The 22,467-nt window shown below is 44.7% G+C and overlaps 1 protein-coding gene across 3 annotated transcripts in view; it reads left to right on the forward strand.

Moving 5' to 3' along the window:
- The first annotated feature begins 15,745 nt into the window (after window positions 1–15,745).
- The window catches only part of ADGRD1 (adhesion G protein-coupled receptor D1), a 1,058,506-nt gene continuing 1,051,784 nt past the window's right edge, over window positions 15,746–22,467 (forward strand). For 2 of the 3 annotated variants that reach the window (XM_063964650.1, XM_063964651.1), the window contains exon 1: window positions 15,746–16,630. In XM_063964650.1, coding sequence (XP_063820720.1) covers window positions 16,565–16,630 — 66 coding nt within the window. In that variant the 5' untranslated portion in view covers window positions 15,746–16,564. The remainder of the gene's footprint in view (window positions 16,631–22,467) is intronic. The other variant, XM_063964652.1, reaches the window with a different exon arrangement.

Here is a 22,467-nt window from a genome sequence, read left to right on the forward strand (position 1 = left end):
TAACTTCCAACCAAACTAAATAGTTATAAAATAATATTATTTAAGGTGTACCTATTCGCTTTTGAAGAGTGCTACAGTATTATGACCTAAACTGCTATAATCCACATTTTTGGGGGGGGAAGGGGGGGGGGGGTTGTATTTGTGCACCCACCAAAATATTCATGCAGTACCCATCAAGGGAGCTGATTCAGAGATTGATGCAGCTGCGCATTCCTACGCAGTAGCCACATCCATCTGGTCTGTGCACTGGCTGCAGTGCGCGTGTGTGACACTACTCCTTGCATCTGCATCCAAGAAGGATGTGGCCGCAAGATGATTGACATCATAAGGCGTTCGCGGGACGGCGACGTTGCATTGGGGGGACATAGCAGGCCAAACGGGGGCATTCCAGGAACATTTTCGAGGCGGCTGTGTGATGTGTCATGCATGATTAAAAAATATTGCAGCGGTCTGCCGCAATTTTTTTAATGGCATCGGGAGGCAGCCCTGGGTGGCCTTGCACTGTGCCGGGCAATCTGCATTGTAAACGTTGATTTACATACAGGACTAAAAGCAACACTTTAAAAAGACATTCAATACACTTTAAATGGAGCCGCTGCGGCCTCTGTAATCAATCCTTAGCCTACGTTCTTTTTACACCATTAGCGTACAAAGCCCCATACCGTGTACGTACTTTGCGAACAAATGCCGCACTAGCCGTACAAAGTACACGCAGTGCGTACACACCCAAAGATACTCCGTGAGCACTTAGCAGCTACACTTGTGACTGAAATACACTTATAACCTTAGCATGGAAAAGAGACACGACACCAGATTGTATTTAAAATGCTTCCGACACACCAACATATAATTACTGACAGGGGGTTACAATAACAATACAATACAATACAATAGAAAAATGGATACAGTCAATGGTACATACGTTTTAGTTTCGCCTGTGCTTCCCGGCCCGGTCCTCAGTCATCAGGGTAGATGACCTTCAGAGTCTGTGCCTGACCGGGCATGCAGCTGGCTTTTTATACAATAGTCCAAAACCTAACACAATGGAAACTGTAATCTCTATGTCCATTGGACACAGGGATGGTCATTTACAGTACAGGAGAGGTCATAGGTCGGTTTGAATAGGTGGACGATGTCTGTTCCAGGTGCACTTGCAGGTGGTCTCCTCTGGGTTCCCGCCGCATACCAAATGTACAGTAAATACAGTTAATATTTATATTCTGCTCCTGCACATAACTATTCGCAGGAACGTGCGATCTTCTGCAAACCAACACCGGAATATTGCCCTTAATATACCCTACAGCTGGATACCAAACGCCATCTTATAACCTAGTTCTGTCCCCTCCTGTCCTGTAAAGGTGAATCCCATTGTTCTAATACCATTTAAACTAGTGTAACTTGCTGGTGTGGTGCAGGGAGACTATGTGTACATTGTGCACTATTTGGATTAAATATGTAATGTGTTTTTATGGCTTTTCCATGCAATCACAAACTCTACCATAATTACTCATACCACGCGGTAATACACAGGACCGCGGGAGCGACCATACGCAAATTGCGAATATGTGCACGCACGGCAGAACAAGTACGCGCACGGAGGCCATCTGTGTGTAGTTTGTACGTGATGTGTGTACTGCGATATTTTTCGACTTCGACAGTCCACCCTTTGGCAGTCACCGATAACTGCCACTAACTAATCAATAAACAGAAAAATATCTATACATTATATACAGGCGCTTGGATGATCGGGGAAGAGTTGTAGGTGGGAAATGTATGACTTAGTGGGATAGTAAAAAGCATGTATGTATGAATAAATGTCTGAGGGGCATGTATTATCGTGCCGTATATGTTCTAAATAAGCTTTGCGGTATTGCGAAGTATACATTAAATCCTTCTTATCCCGTATTAAGGGTCTGTAAATGGGCCAACAAACATTACCAAGCTCTTTTCGGCTTCTTGTTCCAACAAATGGGGTGCACATTTAGTTGATGATACATGGAGGGGGAACATATGTGAGTGCTAGTATCTGTGGATATCACCTGTCGACTATGTGTGCCATTAACTGGAGGTTGCAGAGATGAAGATAAGACACATATATAAAAATACAATCACATAAACACTTTGGGAATGGCTGACGTCTTTTCCAGTTGGATGTATCTGGGCAGAGGGGGAGACAAAGAAAAACGGGTGAAAGAAACAGGCCATTAAATTCATTTGCAATCCTTATCATACGCTGTTTCTATGGATGGATCATAAATGAAATCTGCTGCTGTAACAGCACCCTCACTCCTTAGACTCATCAAATTTGTGCTGCGCTTGCGCCACGTTAAAATTTGAACACACCTAAATATCAAACCAATAATTATGATGACTCCCAGGATACAAAGGTGAAACTTCCCCACACTCATAATGACATTTTGACCCCACTCTCCTAAACCTGAGAACCATTTGCGTGGGTTCAACCATGAGACCCAGCCGGTCAGTTCATTACCCACAGTCGCTAAGGTAAGGTTGTGCTTCCTCCTGAACTCCAACTTTAACTGCAAGAGCTCGTCCATCTTCTGATCGATGATCTCCGTGGGGTCGTCAGTGCTGTTCGTAATATATGTACAGCACTTCACACCATATTGAGTTGCCAGAGTAACACAGTACCCACCTGTCACGGCTGTGACATAATTAAGGACCATCCTGTGCTGGATCAGTTCCTTCTTGTAGGCTTGTAACTCTCTTCCCGTATACCTGAAGGTGTCATCATACACCTCAGTGATATTATCTATCAAGTTCGCTAGCGCATGGATATACCTATAATTTATAGTTCCTTTGGCAGTACGGGTGATGTCTAATGCGAGAAGGAACTGAATCCCGGTGGATTTGTGGATCAAATCAGAGGCTGCGTGCTCTGCCCTATCTATGAGGTGTCTCTTGATGATGTGTTCATAGTGAGCATGAGTATAAGGAGTCTGAGCACTGCGGTGAACGTCTTTCAATTTATCGTGGGTTACGATCATGACCTCCGGTAGTACTCTCCCAATATAACACAATCCCTCAGAGCTCGGGGCAAGCCACTTTTACGCTTTCCTCCCACACATGAAATAGTCATCTTCTGGGAGAACATAGGGGACAAAATGTAACATCACCATATTGCAAATTTTCCAAGTAAAGAAACCAATCCCTAGTTCTCTCATTTGTTCAGTACAAGTATCGGGCTGGATGATATGGGCACAATACCCTGACGATACTTTTCCAACCCACATGGTCTTGCTTCCACGGGTATACCTATACCAAAAATACCTCCCACTGTTGGCTATTTGGCGTACAAGTTCAGAGTCTATGGGTATCTTATCAGCTCTGTGTGAAAAGGTCATTGTCTGGTTATTCGACGTCACTTCCCAATTTCCTGGTTTTCGGTAATTGGAAATATTAAAACACAATAAGGACCTGTCTACATGATACTGGTGGAGCTTCAAGCTAGGGGGCCTGGAGATATTGAATTTCTTGTCCACCGGTCTCCCACCCCGTAATTCGAGTACCTCATCTATTTCTAAAGGGTATGGTTCTAATCCTGACTTACTCTGACCTTGAGGTACCTGTGAGCACACCCAGCATTCTGTCTGGTTTAAGACCTTACCCACTAGGGAGTGGTAATTACTCAATGGATGACGGTCTATGTCAATATTAAGGGTGGACTGACATCTCTGGATGCACCCATCCTCTACTATATTCTCACAATTCCTACAAATACAATATTCATCAGACAATAACCCTTCACAGTGCCTCCAAGCTCCATGACTACCAGAGTGCTTACTGATACCAGCCTTTACTCGAGTGATGTGCTGCTCCTGAGATCCTACAAATTCGTACTCGCCATCAGAACTCATTCCAGATCCCTGCTTGACCTCTCTGGGACCCTCACCAAAACAAATTGTCCTGATCAAAAACAGAATTACTAGTAAAACCCGAAACGCAGTCTCTTGTGATAGATCCATTTCGTTAGGGGAATTAAGGAAAATAAGGAGGAGAAAAAGAAAGGAAACTGCAGGGGGGAAAAAAGAAAATGGTGCGACAACCATCCTAGATCTTGTTGCTCTCCATGCTCAGGTGCCTTTCAACAGTCCTGCCTCTCAACTTTCCCAGAACAAACACTCTAGTGATACAAGGTTCTCTACTCCCTGCTCTTTGTCACGAGTCCTCTCCAGTCAGCGACCTTCTTGCTGTGGGACGAGTGGACCCAAGTCTCTCTTTTGGCGACATTCAATGCTGTCGTGCTGGTTAACAAGACTTGGTATGGTCCTTCCCACCTGTCTATGAGGCAACCTGAGCGTAAGAAATTTCAAATCATCACATAATCCCCAGGCTCAATGTCATGACAATTACTGTTCGGTAGGTCAGGAATCACCAGCTTTAGATTTCTTTGTTGATTTCTCAGCTGCTGGCTCATCCCAACCAAATATTTCACAGTCACTTCATTATTGCATTTCAAATCATCCTGGGGGTCTATCATTACATGAGGTTGTCGACCAAAAAGAATTTCAAAGGGTGATAAGTTAAGTGGAGACCTGGTAGTGGTTCTGATGCTGTACAACACTAGTGGTAAAGCTTCTGGCCACAACAATCCAGTTATAGCCATCATATTGCTCAGCTTGTTCTTAATAGTGCTGTTCACTCTCTCTACCTTTGCACTCGCCTGTGGCCGGTACGGAGTATGCAGCTTGCTATTAATTCTCATCAGTTTGCACATGACCTGAAAGACTTCACCTGTAAAATGGGTACCCCTATCACTTTCAATCATTCTAGGGATACCATATCTACACTCAAATTCCTGCACAATTTTCTTTGCAGTGAACATAGCAGTATTTGTGGCAGCAGGGAACGCTTCTACCCAGTTGGAAAACACATCAATACATAATAACACATATTTCAAATTCCTACAGGGTGGTAACTGTATGAAGTCGATTTGTATTACCTGAAAAGGTCCATCTGTCGGAGGGATATGGGATGGCTCTGTTTGTATTGTCTTACCAACATTCTTCCTCAAGCAAGTAAAATATGTCATTGCTCTCTTACCTGCATGAGAAGAGAATCCTGGCGCACACCAGTAGGCTCTTACCAGCTTGCACATACCCTCTTTGCCCAGATGAGTCAGACCGTGTGCCGCCTCAGCTAGACTTGGAAGATATGCTCTGGGGGCCACCGGCTTACCATGTCCACCTGTCCAAAGTCCTGAGGACTCCTGGCCATACCCCTTTGACCTCCAGACTGCCTTTTCCTGTAGGGAACACAAATTTTGCATTTCAATTAACTGTTGTGTGTTGACCGTGTTAAATGTCATCAGTGATGTGATGTTCGTTTGTATGGGGGTGCTTGCTGCTGTTTTAGCAGCTTTGTCTGCCCAGCTGTTACCAAGTGAAATTGGGTCTTGGTTGTAAGTGTGTGCTTTGCACTTTATAACAGCCACTCTGTCTGGTTCTTGTATTGCTGTCAAAAGTCTTTTGATGTGAGACGCATGCGCTACAGGTGTGCCAGCTGCCGTCATGAAATTTCTGAGGTGCCATAGGGCCCCAAAATCATGCACCACTCCAAAGGCGTACCTAGAGTCTGTGTATATATTAGCTGACTTACCCTTGGCCAATTCATACGCTCTGGTTAGGGCAACCAACTCAGCAACTTGTGCTGAGTGCGGTGGGCCAAGGGGTTCAGCTTCTATGATACCTTCATCATCTACAACTGCATATCCAGTGCACAAGTCTCCCGATTCCGTTTGTCTGTGGCAACTACCGTCAGTGTAGAAGGTAAAGTCTACTCCTTCCAGTGGGTTGTCACTGATGTCAGGTTTCGCAGTGAATGTCTGATTCAGGTATTCCATACAATCATGCGTATCAGTATCTGCACTAAATCCTCCTTCACTATCATTCTCATCCTCCACCCTTTGTGCCTGTACAGGCACACTTGGCAAGTAGGTTGCAGGATTTAGTGAGCTGCATCTCTTAATGGTGATGTTTACCGGGGCCATCAGTGATAATTCCCACTTTGTAAACCGAGCAGATGAGACATGTCTGGTTTGGGCGGAGTTTAGTAAGGCTGATACTGCATGAGGTGTATGAATGGTCAGGACGTGTCCTAACACTACATCCTCGCTTTTACTTACCAGCAAAGCTATCGCTGCAACACTTCGCAAGCAAGTGGGGAGAGACCGTGCTACAGTGTCCAACTGTGCACTGTAGTAGGCTACCGGTCTGCTGGCATCACCATGTCTCTGTGTTAAGACACCTGCCGTGCACCCAGCACTTTCAGTACCATACAATTCAAAGGGCTTCTCATAATCTGGCATACCTAAAGCAGGTGCCTGTGATAGACACTGGTTGAGTCTCTCAAACGCCAGTTTGGACTCATCTGTGTGAGAGATCCATTCCGGTTTGTTCGAAGAGACCATTTCTTGCAAAGATAAAGCCAGTATAGAGAACTCTGGAATCCAGTTTCGATAGTACCCACACATTCCAAGGAAAGTGCGGATCTGTTGCTGAGTTTGTGGCAGAGTCATGTCACGAATCGCCTGTATTCTATCAGCGGTGAGGTGTCTAAGTCCTTGAGTCAAGCAGTGTCCCAAATATTTGACCCTGGTCCGGCACAACTGCAACTTATCCTTTGAAACCTTGTGTCCTGTATGGGAAAGATGAAACAGAAGCTGTTTTGTGTCTTTCAAGGACGATTCAAGTGAGTCAGAACACAACAATAAGTCATCAACATACTGTATTAGTACTGATCCACTCTCAGGTTGAAAGGATTGTAAACAGTCATGCAAGGCATGGGAGAAAATACTCGGGCTGTCAATGAAACCTTGGGGAAGTTGAGTCCAGGTGTACTGTACTCCCCTGTATGTAAAAGCGAAGAGGTATTGGCTGTCGGGGTGAAGAGGGACAGAAAAGAAAGCAGAACAGACATCAATGACAGTGAAGAATTTTGCAGTAGAGGGAATTTGCATGAGGGTGACAGCTGGATTGGGCACTACGGGGAATTGGCTCTCAACTATCTTGTTTATCCCCCTTAGATCCTGCACTAGCCTGTATCCCCTCCCCCCACTCTTTTTCACAGGGAAGATGGGACTATTGTCGTTGCTGGACATCCTGACTAGGATGCCCTGTTGTAACAGCCGCTCTATGACAGGGTACACTCCTAACTCTACCTCTGGCTTCAGAGGATACTGAGGGATTTTTGGAGCTATCCTACCATCTTTTACTTGTACTGCTACTGGAGCTACATTCACCATCAATCCAGTGTCCTGTCCATCTTTGGTCCAAAGGGAACCCGGTATTTGCGAGATTATTTCCTCTACCTTTGATGGACACGTGTCTATAACAGTAGAATGCGACATTAGCCGTTGAGGGGTGTCTTGTATATCTTGTACTTCTTGAGCATGGTTCTCAGGTATATCTAAAAAGACACCCTCAGGAGTACAGTATATGACACACTGTATTTTACACAATAGATCTCTGCCGAGTAGATTAGTCGGAGCCGATGCAGCCAGCAGAAAAGAATGTTTGGTTTGCAAAGGCCCTATCGTAATCTCTGCAGGTCTACTCAAAGGGTATTGTTGCACCGTTCCTGTTACTCCCATTGCCAAAATCATTTTTTCCGTGGTCTTTACACCTGATGTGGAATTCAACACTGACCTGGCCGCCCCTGTATCTACAAGAAATGGTAATGGTACACCAGCTACATCAACCGTGACCTCAGGTTCACTACCAAGGCTAGCAATCAACTTCACTGGGTGCAGACTACAGGTGTGGCCCAACCCCTATTGTGTAGTGGGACCCTCCTGCAGCGTATTGGCAGCTACGATATGTGAGGGGGATAACTGAGAGTTTTCGTAGGTCTGCCAGTCCCTCCTAGGTGGATACCTCCGTGTTTCCCCTTTGTGTGGTCCCTGTTCCCAATTATGTGTGCTATAGCGTGGTTCATATCCTGGTCTAGGGGGTCGGTATACATTATGTGTAACTTTATTCATACATTCCCTTGTGTAATGCCCTTCCTTTCGACAATTATAGCATATTACTACACGTAACTTACCATCAGGGGTCTGGGGTCTTGGCTGATGTGATTTTGTTGTAAGAGCCTGTATACTTACTGTCGTCAGCTTATCCCCCTGTGACTCCCTGTACTTACTAATGTTCCTATCGTGCTCGATAGCGGACTCCCTCAATGCAGCCACCGAGATACTTCTCCAGTTAGGTAGAGAGGTCTGCACTCTTGTTCTCAGTGCCTCTTTTAACCCTTCCATTAATACTGAAACAGCTACCTCCCTATGGTGTGCATTATCTTTAATATCCTCGATCCCAGTGTATCTAGCTATTTCCTGCAGTGCCCGATGGAAATATTTGGATGCCATTTCACCTTCCTTTTGTCTTATGGAGAAGATTTTATTCCATTTGACAACAGTGGGGAAATATACTCCTAATTGCAGATTGATTTGCCGTACATTCTCCTGAATGTATTCATCAGCGAGAGGTACCTCTGCGTCTAATTTACAATCGGTTATGAATTTTGTGGTGTCAATATTTGAGGGTAAACACACTCATAGCACTGTTTGCCAATCTTTATTTGTGGGCTCATGGGCGTTACCTAACTCTTTAACGAACTTCTGGCATCCGACTAGATCTTTTCTGGGATCGGGAAATTCTGACATAATTGACCTTCATTCTCCTTGGGACCAAGGACAATGCATGGCAATGTTCCTGATGGGAGTTACTCCCCGAGCGTCAGTCTTCCCATTGGGGACTGCAATCACCCTGACAGGATTTAATTCAATTACATCAATCTGGTTTGACTCTATGATGTGAGAAGCTATTGTTTCTGCATAGTGTATGGTACCGTACTTACCTGTGGACATGACCTCACTTATCCCTCCGCTAGGGGGCCTTGCTACAACCCTTGGTGGTTGGGCCATGCCCACCTGAGTATCCTGTATGGTGGCTGCTAGAGAGAGTGCCGATATTGTGCTGGGTTCATCTTCCTGCTCACAGTCCTGGGGAAAATTTAAAATGGGATACAGCTGGCAAGGGTTAGCGTTAGTACATTTATCAATTACTTTCCTATCCTGTACCAATGCACCATTGCTTGTAGCCACATTCTCCCCATCAATATATGGTGGTGGTGGTGCGGTCGCCATTGTTTTCCCTCTAGGTTTGGAACCTGCTGTGCGAGCTTGTTCCCTTTGCACATCCCCCTCTTGCTGCCATAGATTTAAACAATCCGTATGTTTAATCCTTTGTTTTCTGTATTTTATCAGACATATCCTTATCCTTAAGTTCTGCAATACCTCTGGCTCAAAGCTGGCCACCCTAGGGAATGATACCCTATCTTTGTCAGTCATACTTATCCATTCGTCACAATAAACTTCAGCGCGTGGACCATATTTCTCACACATTATAAACCTTGCGGACCACTGGGCCGCGACTCTTCTGCCTGGACCCTGGCTACCATATGTCTCTTATGTGAGCAACTGGCTCCCATAGTTGTGGGCCTTTTCCCACAAACACCAAAATACTCAATATAAGCTGGCGGTGAAAGTTCTTACCCACACCTCTCCGCTGATGTACCACGACTCACTCCAATAGTGACCACCGTGTACCCAGTGAGGTCCCTAATTTGACCTATATTTACTGGAAGTTTTTAGGAGTGACTTACCTTTTCCAGTAAATATCGGCCGTTGGAGATTTTCCTGAGAGAGACCAGCGAAAACTCCCTTTATGCACTTGTACACAAATCACGCTTGCGTATGCTCTATACAGCGATAATGATACCTCGATTTTACGTAAAAGCTCGTAAAGGGGTATCAAGTTGCGCTTTGTATCACACCCACAAACATGCGGTCCAATCGCACAGCGTATAGGTACTTGTTACCTATCCGCCCTACGACCACTGGAATCGAATCACAAGTTGCGAAACCTCATCCAAAGCATATAAAAAAAACTATATGGGTCACAACACAATTCCCTACCACGCTCCTGTGTAAGTCTCCTCATGACTTATGTATTCCAATCTATACTAACGTGAGTCAGCCGCTTCACGCCACCAAGCCTCCACTCACTTGGTGTACCAACGACGGGATCCTGAATTCCCGGGGTTCAATACGTTCACTCCTACGTTCACTCACTCAAATACACTTTGTTTTTCTGTACAGAAAATTTCCACTCGTTCTGAACGGCAGCTTTACCCCCAGAGGCAATACAGTATAAACAAAAGTTTTCTACTAATCTGCTTTTGAAACCGGATAGTTATGTGCTTTTGTAGTATGGCTACTATCCCACCTTTTAATTGAACGAAAATTGTCATGTAATTTGACTTAGCGTCCGCACTCTTACGCACTTTGCGTAAACACGTGACTGTGCGTGTCTTTTACGCTGCATGCGCGGTCTTGTACTTTGTCCAAGCCACGTGTACAAAACCGTGCGTCCGCAATAAAACAAATCCCACAACCTCTATAAATGTGAGCAATGCTAACTATAATCACTCACAAGCACCATCTACGCTTGTTCTGTGTAACCCTTTATGACTGGGCCAGACCTGCGTGTTGTGCTTTATACTTACTTCCTTAAATACTTTTATTTCAAATTTACCTATATAGCAACAAATGTATCCGATTTCACACAGATCTAAACAAATCTAGCAATCTAAATCTTGCGGCAACAATGTGAGAGGGTATGCAAAGTATCGGTACCCTTTGTGTACGCTTTTGGCACCAAAATTTTTTTACAGATTTTTAAATAGCTTTTTTCCTGTTTACGGGTTCTATCAGCACCTCTGCAGCCCAGACAGAGCAGATGCAATCTAACAGTACACAAATAGGGGTTTTAGAACATCCACTTACCAGGAAAAGGTTACGTAAGATAACGTTCCACCCTTTGCTGATAGATTAAGTCTGCTATGACCTGTTAGGCTGTGAGCATGTGAAAACCGGATCGAGCCCCCAATTGTAAACGTTGATTTACATACAGGACTAAAAGCAACACTTTACAAAGACATTCAATACACTTTAAATGGAGCCGCTGCGACCGCTGTAATCAATCCTTAGCCTACGTACTTTTTACACCATTAACGTACAAAGCCCCGTACCATGTACGTACTTTGCGTACAAACGCCGCGCTAGCCGTACAAAGTACACGCAGTGCGTACGCACTCAAAGATACTCCGTGAGCACTTAGTAGCTACACTTGTGACTGAAATACACTTATAACCTTAGCAGGGAAAAGAGACACGACAGCAGATTGTATTTAAAATGCCGGGTTCCGACACACCAACATATAATTACTGAAAGGGGGTTACAATAACAATACAATACAATACAATAGAAAAATGGCTACAGTCAATGGTACATACGTTTTAGTTTCGCCTGCGCTTCCCGGCCCGGTCCTCAGTCATCAGGGTAGATGACCTTCCGAGTCTGTGTCTGACCGGGCATGCAGATGGCTTTTTATACAATAGTTCAAAACCTAACACAATGGAAACTATAATCTCTATGTCCATTGGACACAGGGATGATCATTTACAGTACAGGAGAGGTCATAGGTTGGTTTGAATAGGTGGGCGATGTCTGTTCCAGGTGCACTTGCAGGTGGTCTCCTCTGGGTTCCCGCCGTACGCGCACGGAGGTCATCTGTGTGTAGTTTGTACGTGATGTGTGTACTGCGATATTTTTCGACTTCAACAGTATCCATCGCTGAATAAGGTTTTAAGTCTAAGAGAGGTGCCAGTAAACTGTTAATGTGCTGAATTCTGTTATTTTGTGCTGAGCAGTCAGTTTGCATAGCCACCCGTGTATACAGGACAGACACTTGTATATTCACAGTTATGTGTGAAGACTCTCTAATAGTGCTTATTGGAATAATCCTTTAATGTAAGTTTCATGAGAATACACAGCAGGACCAGGATTGGAACTATAGTGGTGCAACTTGTACCACCGCACAAGGCACCACAAGGCAGGGGGCGCTGTACTGCAGCACCTGGACATATTCTGTGTTACTCAGTCTCACTTGCAACTTTCTCCTCTTTAATTCCTGGCATAACCTGGCCACCCCCATCTCCCCAATACTAGTAAAAAAATATATATCGGCTTCTAAATAATTGAACCATCAGGAACATCGATAAAATCTGAGTATCCACCAGGTACACAATTGGGGGGCTAGGGGAGGGAGCAAATTTATATTTCCCCAGTGGCTGCTAATGTCTGCAGCTACTGGGTGGGGGATCTGGCTGTGCTGACTGATCAGCAGCATGGCAGACACTAGGAGAGGATGCAGGGTTGCAGAGGGACCGTAAGGGACGATTCTGTTACTGCAGCAGCCCACGCTGTGTAGCTGACGTTTTGCATAGTTTGCAACCAGATCAGATAACAAACTGGTGTGGTTGCAAATGATGCGACCATGTCAGGAAAGTGATAAAGGCACACATTTCAAAATACTTCCCATAGAGGAGAAAATAGCTACATTAGTAAAGAGTCTGACTGCAGTTAAATAAAGGAGGATGGGACTGAAGGTCCTGGGTATGACTAAGAAAGGTGTGATTTAAAATAAAGGATAATGTAACATAGGGGTCTATGTACTAAGCCTTGGAGAGAGATAAGTGGATGGAGATAACGTACCAACCAACCAATCAGCTCCTGTCATTTTTCAAACCCAGCATGCAACATGGCAGTTAGGAGCTGATTGGCTGGTACTTTATCTCTGTCCACTTTATCTCTATCCAAGGCTTAGAGGTCTATTTATTAAAATTATGTTTACTAAATAATGTGAAAAGGGGTGTTTTCACACCCGTTTCACATTATTTTAGTATCACTGAATGTATTAAAGGGCATTTTTCATGAAAACTGCTCCAATCCCTTTAATTCACTTTTTTTTTAGTAATCCACATCGCATTCCCCATTCTTATAATGGGAAATGCGATCTGGGCCAAATTTACTAAAAATACAATCTGAAAAAATACAGCAGTGTGCCCTGTGATAATGATGCCAGCTCAGGCTGGCGAGATCACTGGGCAGCACTGCGATAGGGAGGCATTTGCACAGCTTTCTGTGCCCTCTGCAGAGAAAGCTGAGCGGGACCCGGCTCCAGTGATCAGCTATGTGTGTCCGATGGACACATAAGCTGATCAAAGTGTAAAAAGAAAAAAACAAAAGTAAAAGAAAAACAAAAACCATAGGTCACCTGTCCAGGGAGCCGGTGTTCACTGCTCCGCTGAGTGCTGCCGGGTGGCGGGTCCCCCATGTGATGCATAGTGACCCCGGTGCTGTAAAGTGATGCTGCAAAGTGGCAGCGCTCTTTACAGCACCAGGGATCACCGCAGCATACAGGATCCGGTGACCGGCAGCCCAGCAGAAGAATTGCGGACCGGTTCCCTGGACTGGTAAGTATATTGATCTGCTGGGGGGGTCCGCAGCGCGTGGGGTTGACCAGGCGGCAGCGGTAGTGGTGATGTCAGTGGGGGCGGAGCATGTGCAGCAGGACATTGGGTATTTTTTCCGAAAAATACCCCGATGATGGTGCGGCGTGTCATCACAGGGACAGAGCTTGACCGCAAGCTCTGTCCCTGCATGCAATAATTGATACATCCCTGCGATGTAATCAATTATCGCAGTGCGAGTTGGGGCAATTTTATCACCTGTCATCCGCATCCTGGATGCGGATGGTGATAAATAGGCCCCTTAGTACATAGACCCCTAAATGACAAAGAGCTCTCATAAATGATGGTATAAGAGGACTGGTCTTAATCAATTTTCTTAGGAGTGTTCTGCAATAATAGGTGTTCTATAAATGTTATATATACACACAGCGATGTGACATTATATAAATATTATATATACACAGATGTGACAGTGATTATCTTGCAGCCAGCAGCAGCTATTTTTGGCACGTTTGCGGCAAATTGTGTGCAGCTGTGCAGGGGCACATGTGTACGCACCAGCTTCAATAGGAATAGTTGTGGGAAGATGCACATAATCGCTGCTGCAGTTACTGAGCACCAGGGCTTGCCTTATGTCCCTGTTTGAACAATAGAAAAATATGTGTGAAAAATGTTTAGTTACAGCTCTGAGAAAAGCCTCTAGTCATATGTTTTAATCTACTCAGCAACCTCGTCCCCTCGACTATTACCACACATCAATCCATGTTTACATTTCAAAGAAATATAATGGATTAGGGGCCCCATTTATCAAACAGTATTTGTGGCTATGTACCCGAAAACACCTGTTTTTGGGGGGTTAGCTGCAAATACTGTACTACAGTATGTGCAGTGTCGGACTGGGGCATGTAGGGCCCACTGGTGGAATGCAGTGGTAGGGGCCCATGTTAGGGGTGTGGCCAGTCTGCAGAGGGGGTGCGGCCTGCCACCTCATTGGTTTGACTAACCATTAGAGAGTGCAACGTCTGGGCCCCTTCATAAATATATACAGTAAATTCATCTGCTGCATGCATGATAATGTACCAGATTAATAACAGATTAATAACAGCAATGCACTGTAGAAAATACTCCATAGTCCAGTATAAGGTAACATATGTATAATGTTTAATTCAAGTGCACAGTCTGGAACCTGATCCTTAGAGCAGGAGGTGGGCCCCCAGGCAGTGGGGCCCACCGGTAGTTTCCCCTGTACCCCTGTGGGCTTGTCCAAGCCTAAGTATGTGTCCCTGGAATGTATGAAGGATCCCTTCATTTCCGACCGCAGGCAGCCACATCCTCCATAGGTTTCTTTGGGGTATGCAATGCTGCCCTATGCATCCATATCGTCTGATGTATCAATATCACCTGATGTATCAATATCGGGAATGCTTTACATTCCCGATATTGGCCCCTGCAGCTACCTCAATCTCCTGATTACGTTAACCTATTGTAGCCTACGGGTTACACATCGCAGGATGGAGTTCCAACAGGGTTCCCCGGGAACTCTCCCCTGGAAATGGCCCCTGTGCTTGGCGGTAAGACTATCGCACATGCGCAGAGGTCCGGACAGCCCACTCGGCACATAGCAGGGATGGGCTCCCTTGTCCCTGTATGTGCTGGATGACACATCCTACTGATAGGATCGCATATTGCAATGTGATCCTGGGCAGTAAGATCCTGCCCAAAGCGCATGCAATATGGGATCTATGATAAATTCCCCCCTTAGTGAGTAGGGAAAATCTATGATCACTTGCACTACCAACTTTACATGCTGCATTATATATAAAACAACTGTTGCCTGTTTTACCTTTGTCTTGCACTTACACAAATGATATGTACTAGTATATATCAGTGATCAATTTAAAGTCCTATGTATCATAGGTAAATCCCTAGTTAAATTAGGCAATCTAAGATTTGGCAAAGGTATACTTGGAATACCACTCTATAATACTGACAAATTCTGTAAATATGCCTGGTTAATACAATATGTAATAATGCACATCCCAGATGCTATAGTGATGTGGTTCTGTGTTATTAGCTGTACAGCCTCCAGACTCTGGACTCTGGCAGACTATACAACAATGAAATTTGAAACTTTGTTTCCTGAAGGACAATTTAGTACATTTTGCTACAGTATGTTTTATCATGCTGTGATGCCATACACGTATTATCGGTGCTGTTATTTACATCTCATTTTACTACTGTCTGTGGCAGCCTGGTGTTAGGACCCAGGAAAGTGCGTGTAATGTAAAGTTATAAATAGTGTTGTGGAATAGGACAAAGTTTGGGGAGTGAGCATGACATCACTAAAGCTTTTTCTCCACCCTGGATTTTGTGGGATGGAGGTACACATTATTGTCCGAGTTTGTACTCAGATTCCTTAGCGGTGACAAAGTGAAGAGCAGATGCATTGGGATTTCAGAGGTCGTTTTCACTCCTGACACCAGTCACGTTTGGATATGTGACCTGCAGATGCTGATTCACGGGAGAGAAGAAGGACATTACTCTAGGGGCAGCTACAGAGCTAAGTCTGCATCAGTGAGACTGGAGTACAACTAGGGAGCTAGATCTGCACCAGTCTGACTGGAGTACAGCTAGGGGGCTAGATCTGCCCCATTCTGGAGTACTGCTAGAGAGCTAGATCTGCCCCAGTCTGGAGTACTGCTAAAGAGCTAGATCTGCCCCACTCTGGAGTACTGCTAAAGAGCCAGATCTGCCACAGTCTGGAGTACTGCTAGTGAGCTAGATCTTCCCCAGTCTGGAGTACTGCTAGAGAGCTAGATCTGCCCCACTCTGACTGGAGTACAGCTACTGTAGAGAGCTAGAACTGCCCATGTCTGGAGTACTGCTAGAGACCTAGATCTGCCCCAGTCTGAAGTAGTGATAGAAAGCTAGATCTGCCCCAGTCTGAAGTAGTGATAGAAAGCTAGATCTGCCCCAGTCTGAAGTAGTGATAGAAAGCTAGATCTGCCCCAGTCTGACTGGAGTACAGATACTGTAGAGAGCTAGGTCTGCCCCAGTCTGGAGTGCACCTAAGAGCTAGATCTGCATCAGCCGTGTTCCCCATGACTCCAGCAGCAGCGCTCACACTTTGCACAAGTTGAGGACAACTGGTGGAGGGCAGCACGATTTACTAATGGGGAACTCCTTCCACTTATTTCCCTGGATTACCCTGTTGTTTTTGAGATCATGTGGAAATCAGGTAAATAGATATCGTCTGTATATGGCAAAAAAAGTACAACATCAATATATAATACACATCACAATGCCCATTTATGTGTTCTTGATATCTACCAACCTAACCCTATTTTTGGGCAAGCTGTACCTCTCCAGCTGTTGTGGAACTACAATCCCTAGCTGGCAGTGCGTGCTGGGACTCGTAGTTCCACTACAGCTAGATAGCTACAGATTACATACTGTGATCGTATTAGTAAAGTTGCTTTGTATATTGTACTATATAGATACCCTTAATGCAGATTATCCGCCTATAAGAAAAACTATAACAGTTTGGATTAATGATGAGAAGTGATTGCACCACATCAGGCCTTTTCAGGTGGTTCTGGGGTTAATGGAAACGTTTGTTCCGCTTCCCCCTAACTCTGTGCAGTTACATCTGGTTTCCCGTTACCCCGAGCGGTGATGCTCCATCCACTCAGCACGTTACCGAGAGCACTGTGCCCGGGCAGCACCAGGGTGAAAGCTCCGTGTTATCTGCTGTATGAGCTTTGCTTTCCCTGGACAAACGATCCATAAGGCAAACAGGGAGCACTAATAACAAGCATTAAACTGTTTTAATAGCTCATAATTAATTGTGTTAATTATCAGGTTACTACCGCTGCAGGCGTAATTTATTATACATCCTACTGAGTACCTTTAACACTGCCACTGCCAAACACAAGCAGCACAGTAACAAAATGTTTCACACATTCACGTTTTCAACGTAATAGCCTCAAACCTTCACAGTTATATACTTACAACATGCGCATTAAGTATATAAACAGATTAAATGGCTTTCACGTGCACCCCAGGCACAACTGTATGAAATATGTATTGATCTAGAACAGTTATAGTACGTTCATATGACCGAGAACTGTCACGGACTCATTTGTGTTTATATTTACATTGCTGTGTGAATAAGGAGATTCAGTATCTGGGAGATGACAAGGGCTTCCTTCTACAGTGTTTGTTTGCTTAGAAAATGTAGAATTTGCAGTATTTATGGATGGTTTGGGTATGGTTAAAGGGCTGAAATAATTGCAATGAACCCTATTAGACCAAAACAATTGTAAAAAACCCCCTCTATATAATAATAATAATAATAATAATAATAATAATAATAATAATAATTATTATTATTATTATTATTATTATTATTATTATCCTTTGTTTATGAAGTGCTAGCATCCTCACTGTACAACCGGGCAGAAAAAAATTTAACATATCATGATTAACACAGTACGGTAATAGTGAAACAGAACGCAAGTGGACCTTGGTCACTAGAGCTTGCAATTAAAAGCTATGTCCGCCCATCTATTTTTTGGCCTCTGTGCTGACAGCATTGGATCATGAAGCTTTCATGCTAACAAATTCTCACAGTATTCGTACTCATCTGAGAAAAGCCCCAAGCTTCTTAAAGGGTGAGTGAAGGGTAAATTAATACACTGATCCAGAGATTCCCAAACTCTGCTATTACAGTCCAGGTTTTAAGGATATCCATGCTTGAGCAAAGGAAACTATAGCCGTGTACAGGGCGCCGAAAGCTCGACATTAACTATTCAACTGGCCCCGCAGATATAGTCAATGTTGGGCTGCCTGCACAGTCTACTTTTTCTTGCAATGCCGATTCTGCGGGGCACGCATCGGCATTGCAAGCTGTGTACACAGGGTGCAATATGCACTAACTTTCCTTACGATTTTGACTATATAGTCAAAATCAGAAGGAAAGTTAAGTGCATATCGCACAGTGTGTACACATCATTAATTAGTACCTCAGTCAATTTGATTTAACTTACTGGAGTCAAGCATGGATATCCTTAAAACCTGGTCTGTAATGGCAGAGTTTGGGGAACTCTGCACTAACCCATTTTAATTGGGAGATATTTGCCTGCTTTTGAACATGACATTGATTTGCTGCATGAATTAAAGTTGGAAAATTATTTCATATAAACAAGTCTTTTTGCATCAGTTAATACATTCAACCCAGGTTAGTTCTGTTATATGGTCAGTACAAAGTTCAGGAATAGACTAATATCTCTCAGGTATGAGTCAGATAGATGGCTATACTATACTAGATGACAGAATATAGTACTTTGGGGCATATTATTAAATAATATTTATTGCATATCCCGTGTCAGCCGCTGTAGCCTATGGGCTGCATTCCACAAAAATAATTTTTTTGCTTTTACGATCATTTCACTTTGTACACATTGTAGGGATGGGGTCCTTGTGGAGCCCCTTTCACTGGGGGTGATTAATAGTACATTTGGACGTTCTGTAATTTTGCATTGCCATGAAAAGTGGTGAGAATAAATTATAATTATTGGTTCTAAACCCTGATAATTAGTAAATATGCTCTTTGTGACAAAAAGCTGCTATATATAAAAGCAATAAATGTGCTATAAAAATACATAAGAATAAAATGAATTGTACTTCTCACATATTACAATGTATGAAAATGTAAAATGGACAATAAAACCATAGCCTAGAATCAGTATGTCAGTATGCTTTCTTTTAGGGATTCACTTTCATTATGGTATCAATGTCCTATGTGACAAATGTAGCTGCAGATCCCTAGGGCAGTGGTTTCCTTTTGTGTCAGTGTATCACACCCCATCCCGCCATTACAGGGAGGGGGGGGGGGGTTGGGGATGTGATGGCGGTCGTTGGAATCCTGGAGGTCAGCATTCTGGCCACGGGATCACTCTCGCTGGAATACCAACAGGGGGGTGAGCGCATTGGAGCCCCTTTCAGGCTTGGTGGCTTGCTGTGCTCACCACAGCTTCTATTCCCACTCTATGGGTGTTATGGACACCTACGAGTGGGAATAGCCCCTGTTTGCAGGCATTCCGGCTGCCGGCATTGTAAGCGTTCGGGATTCCAGCATCTATATCCCAACCGCCGGTAAAGCAACTATGTCCCTCTGAAGGTGCTATTACCCCAGGTTGAGAACCTCTGCTTTAATATATATGTTATTGGTGTTTTTGCTTGATGTTATCTTTGTGCTTTTTGTTTTTATTTAATTTTAATCATTGACATAGGCCATTTATAACGCTCTCTTTACTGGTGATTGTCCTTATTACTTTGTGCACTTTTTACTACTTACAAGCGTTATTTTGATCATTTTTTCGGAGGCCCGTTTATTAAATAATATTTGCGGTATGTCCCCGAAAACACCAGTTTTCGAGGGTTAGCCGCAAATATTAAGTATCACTGTAATGCATAAAGGAGGGATCACAGCAGGTATCTCTGATACCTGCTGGGATCCCTCCATTTCTGCCTGCAGCCGCATTCCCAATATTGGGGGTAATTCCAAGTTGATCGCAGCAGGAATTTTGTTAGCAGTTGGGCAAGACCATGTGCACTGCAGGGGGGGCAGATATAACATGTGCAGAGAGAGTTAGATTTGGGTGTGGTGTGTTCAATCTGCAATCTAAATTGCAGTGTAAAAATAAAGCAGCCAGTATTTACCCTGCACAGAAACAAAATAACTCACCTAAATCTTACTCTCTCTACACATGTTATATCTGCCTCCCCCGCAGTGCACATGGTTTTGCCCAACTGATAACACAATTCCTGCTGCGATCAACTTGGAATTACCTCCATTGTTCCCCGCAGCTACTGCAATCTTTAGTTTGTGGTAGCCCATTGTAGCCTATGGGCTATGGATCGCAGCAAAAAGTCCTGGCTGGGTTCCCTGGAACCCTCTGCTGGAAATGGCCTCAGTTAGGGTTACCACCTCATCCCTTTAATTCTGGACAGAGGCGGAACTACCGCCAGTGCAACCAGTGCGTTGCACTGGGGCCCGCCTCTGTCCAGGGGCCCAAAGCATGTAATGAGTCAAACTGACTCATTACATGCCGCTGTGTGCTGCGGGCAACCGCTGCCCGCAGCACACAGCCGCCCAGAGAGGAGAGGAGCGCACTGCAGCGGCACGGGGGAGAAGGAGGAGGAGGGAGGTGGAGGAGGGAGCCGCAGCAGCGCTTTACTACTGGTTGAGGCGCTGCTGCTGCTGTCCCTCTGCTACACTATAGGCTGTCTTCCGAGAACAGCCTATAGTGAAGCAGAGGGGCAGCAGCAGCAGCGCCTCAACCAGTAGTAAAGCGCTGCTGCGGCTCCCTCCTCCACCTCCCTCCTCCTCCTTCTCTCATGCCTGGGAATCGTGACCAGAAGCTGCACCGAGGAGCCTGAGCCAGCGGAGAGGGTAAGTATAATTCTTTCTTTCTTTCTTTCTTTCTTTCTTTCTTTCTTTCTTTCTTTCTTTCTTTCTTTCTTTCTTTCTTTCTTTCTTTCTTGGGACTGTCTGCCGCAATGTGTAAAAATGGGGAATCTGCCTGCTGCAATGTTTAAAAAGGGGGAATCTGCCTGCCGCAATGTGTAAAAATGGGGAATCTGCCTGCCGCAATGTGTAAAAATGGGGAATCTGCCTGCCGTAATGTGTAAAAAGGGGGACGCTGTCTGCCGTAATGTGTAACAAGGGCACGCTGTCTGCCGTAATGTGTAAAAAGGGGGCGCTGTCTGCCGTTATGTGTAAAAAGGGCACGCTGTCTGCCGTTATGTGTAAAAAGTGTACGCTGTCTGCCGCTATGTTTAACAAGGGCACGCTATCTGCCGTTATGTGTAAAAAGTGTACGCTGTCTGCCGCTATGTGTAACAAGGGCACGCTGTCTGCCGTTATGTGTAAAGAGGGGATGCTGTCTGCCGTTATGTGTAAAAAGTGCACGCTGTCTGCCGTAATGTGTAATAAGGGGACGCTGTCTGCCGTAATGTGTAAAAAGGGGACGCTGTCTGCCGTAATGTGTAAAAAGAGGAATCTGTCCGCCGTAAGGTGTAAAAGGGTCTCTACCTGGTGTAGTGGTGCTACTGTGTGGCGCAAAATTATGACATCACGCTCCGATACCGTTTCTTGCACACAGTGCTAAAATGTCTAGTTACGGCACTGTTGCTAGGTATCCATTTCTCTGGCCCTGAGCAGGTCCCCCTCACCAGATCCTCTCCAGGGGTGAGGGGGTGGACTTGGATGGGGTGGGGGGTGGGGGGCCCAAAGCATTTTGTCGCACCTGGGCCCACCACTCGCTAGTTCCGCCACTGATTCTGGACACATATTAATTACACAGATTCTGTGGCTGATTAAAACCAGGTGAAATGGAGTCTTGAAGTCAGCCAGACACAGAACCTGTGTAATTAATATGTGTTCAGAATTAAAGGGATGAGGTGGTAACCCTAGCCTCAGTGCATTGCGGTCACTTGTTACTAGAGATGAGCGCCTGAAATTTTTCGGGTTTTGTGTTTTGGTTTTGGGTTCGGTTCCGCGGCCGTGTTTTGGGTTCGAACGCGTTTTGGCAAAACCTCACCGAATTATTTTTGTCGGATTCGGGTGTGTTTTGGATTCGGGTGTTTTTTTCCAAAAACACTAAAAAACAGCTTAAATCATAGAATTTGGGGGTCATTTTGATCCCAAAGTATTATTAACCTCAAAAACCATAATTTACACTCATTTTCAGTCTATTCTGAATACCTCACACCTCACAATATTATTTTTAGTCCTAAAATTTGCACCGAGGTCGCTGTGTGAGTAAGATAAGCGACCCTAGTGGCCGACACAAACACCGGGCCCATCTAGGAGTGGCACTGCAGTGTCACGCAGGATGTCCCTTCCAAAAAACCCTCCCCAAACAGCACATGACGCAAAGAAAAAAAGAGGCGCAATGAGGTAGCTGTGTGAGTAAGATTAGCGACCCTAGTGGCCGACACAAACACCGGGCCCATCTAGGAGTGGCACTGCAGTGTCACGCAGGATGGCCCTTCCAAAAAACCCTCCCC

Source organism: Pseudophryne corroboree, chromosome 1 (assembly GCF_028390025.1).
Source record: "Pseudophryne corroboree isolate aPseCor3 chromosome 1, aPseCor3.hap2, whole genome shotgun sequence".
Taxonomy (NCBI): domain Eukaryota; kingdom Metazoa; phylum Chordata; class Amphibia; order Anura; family Myobatrachidae; genus Pseudophryne; species Pseudophryne corroboree.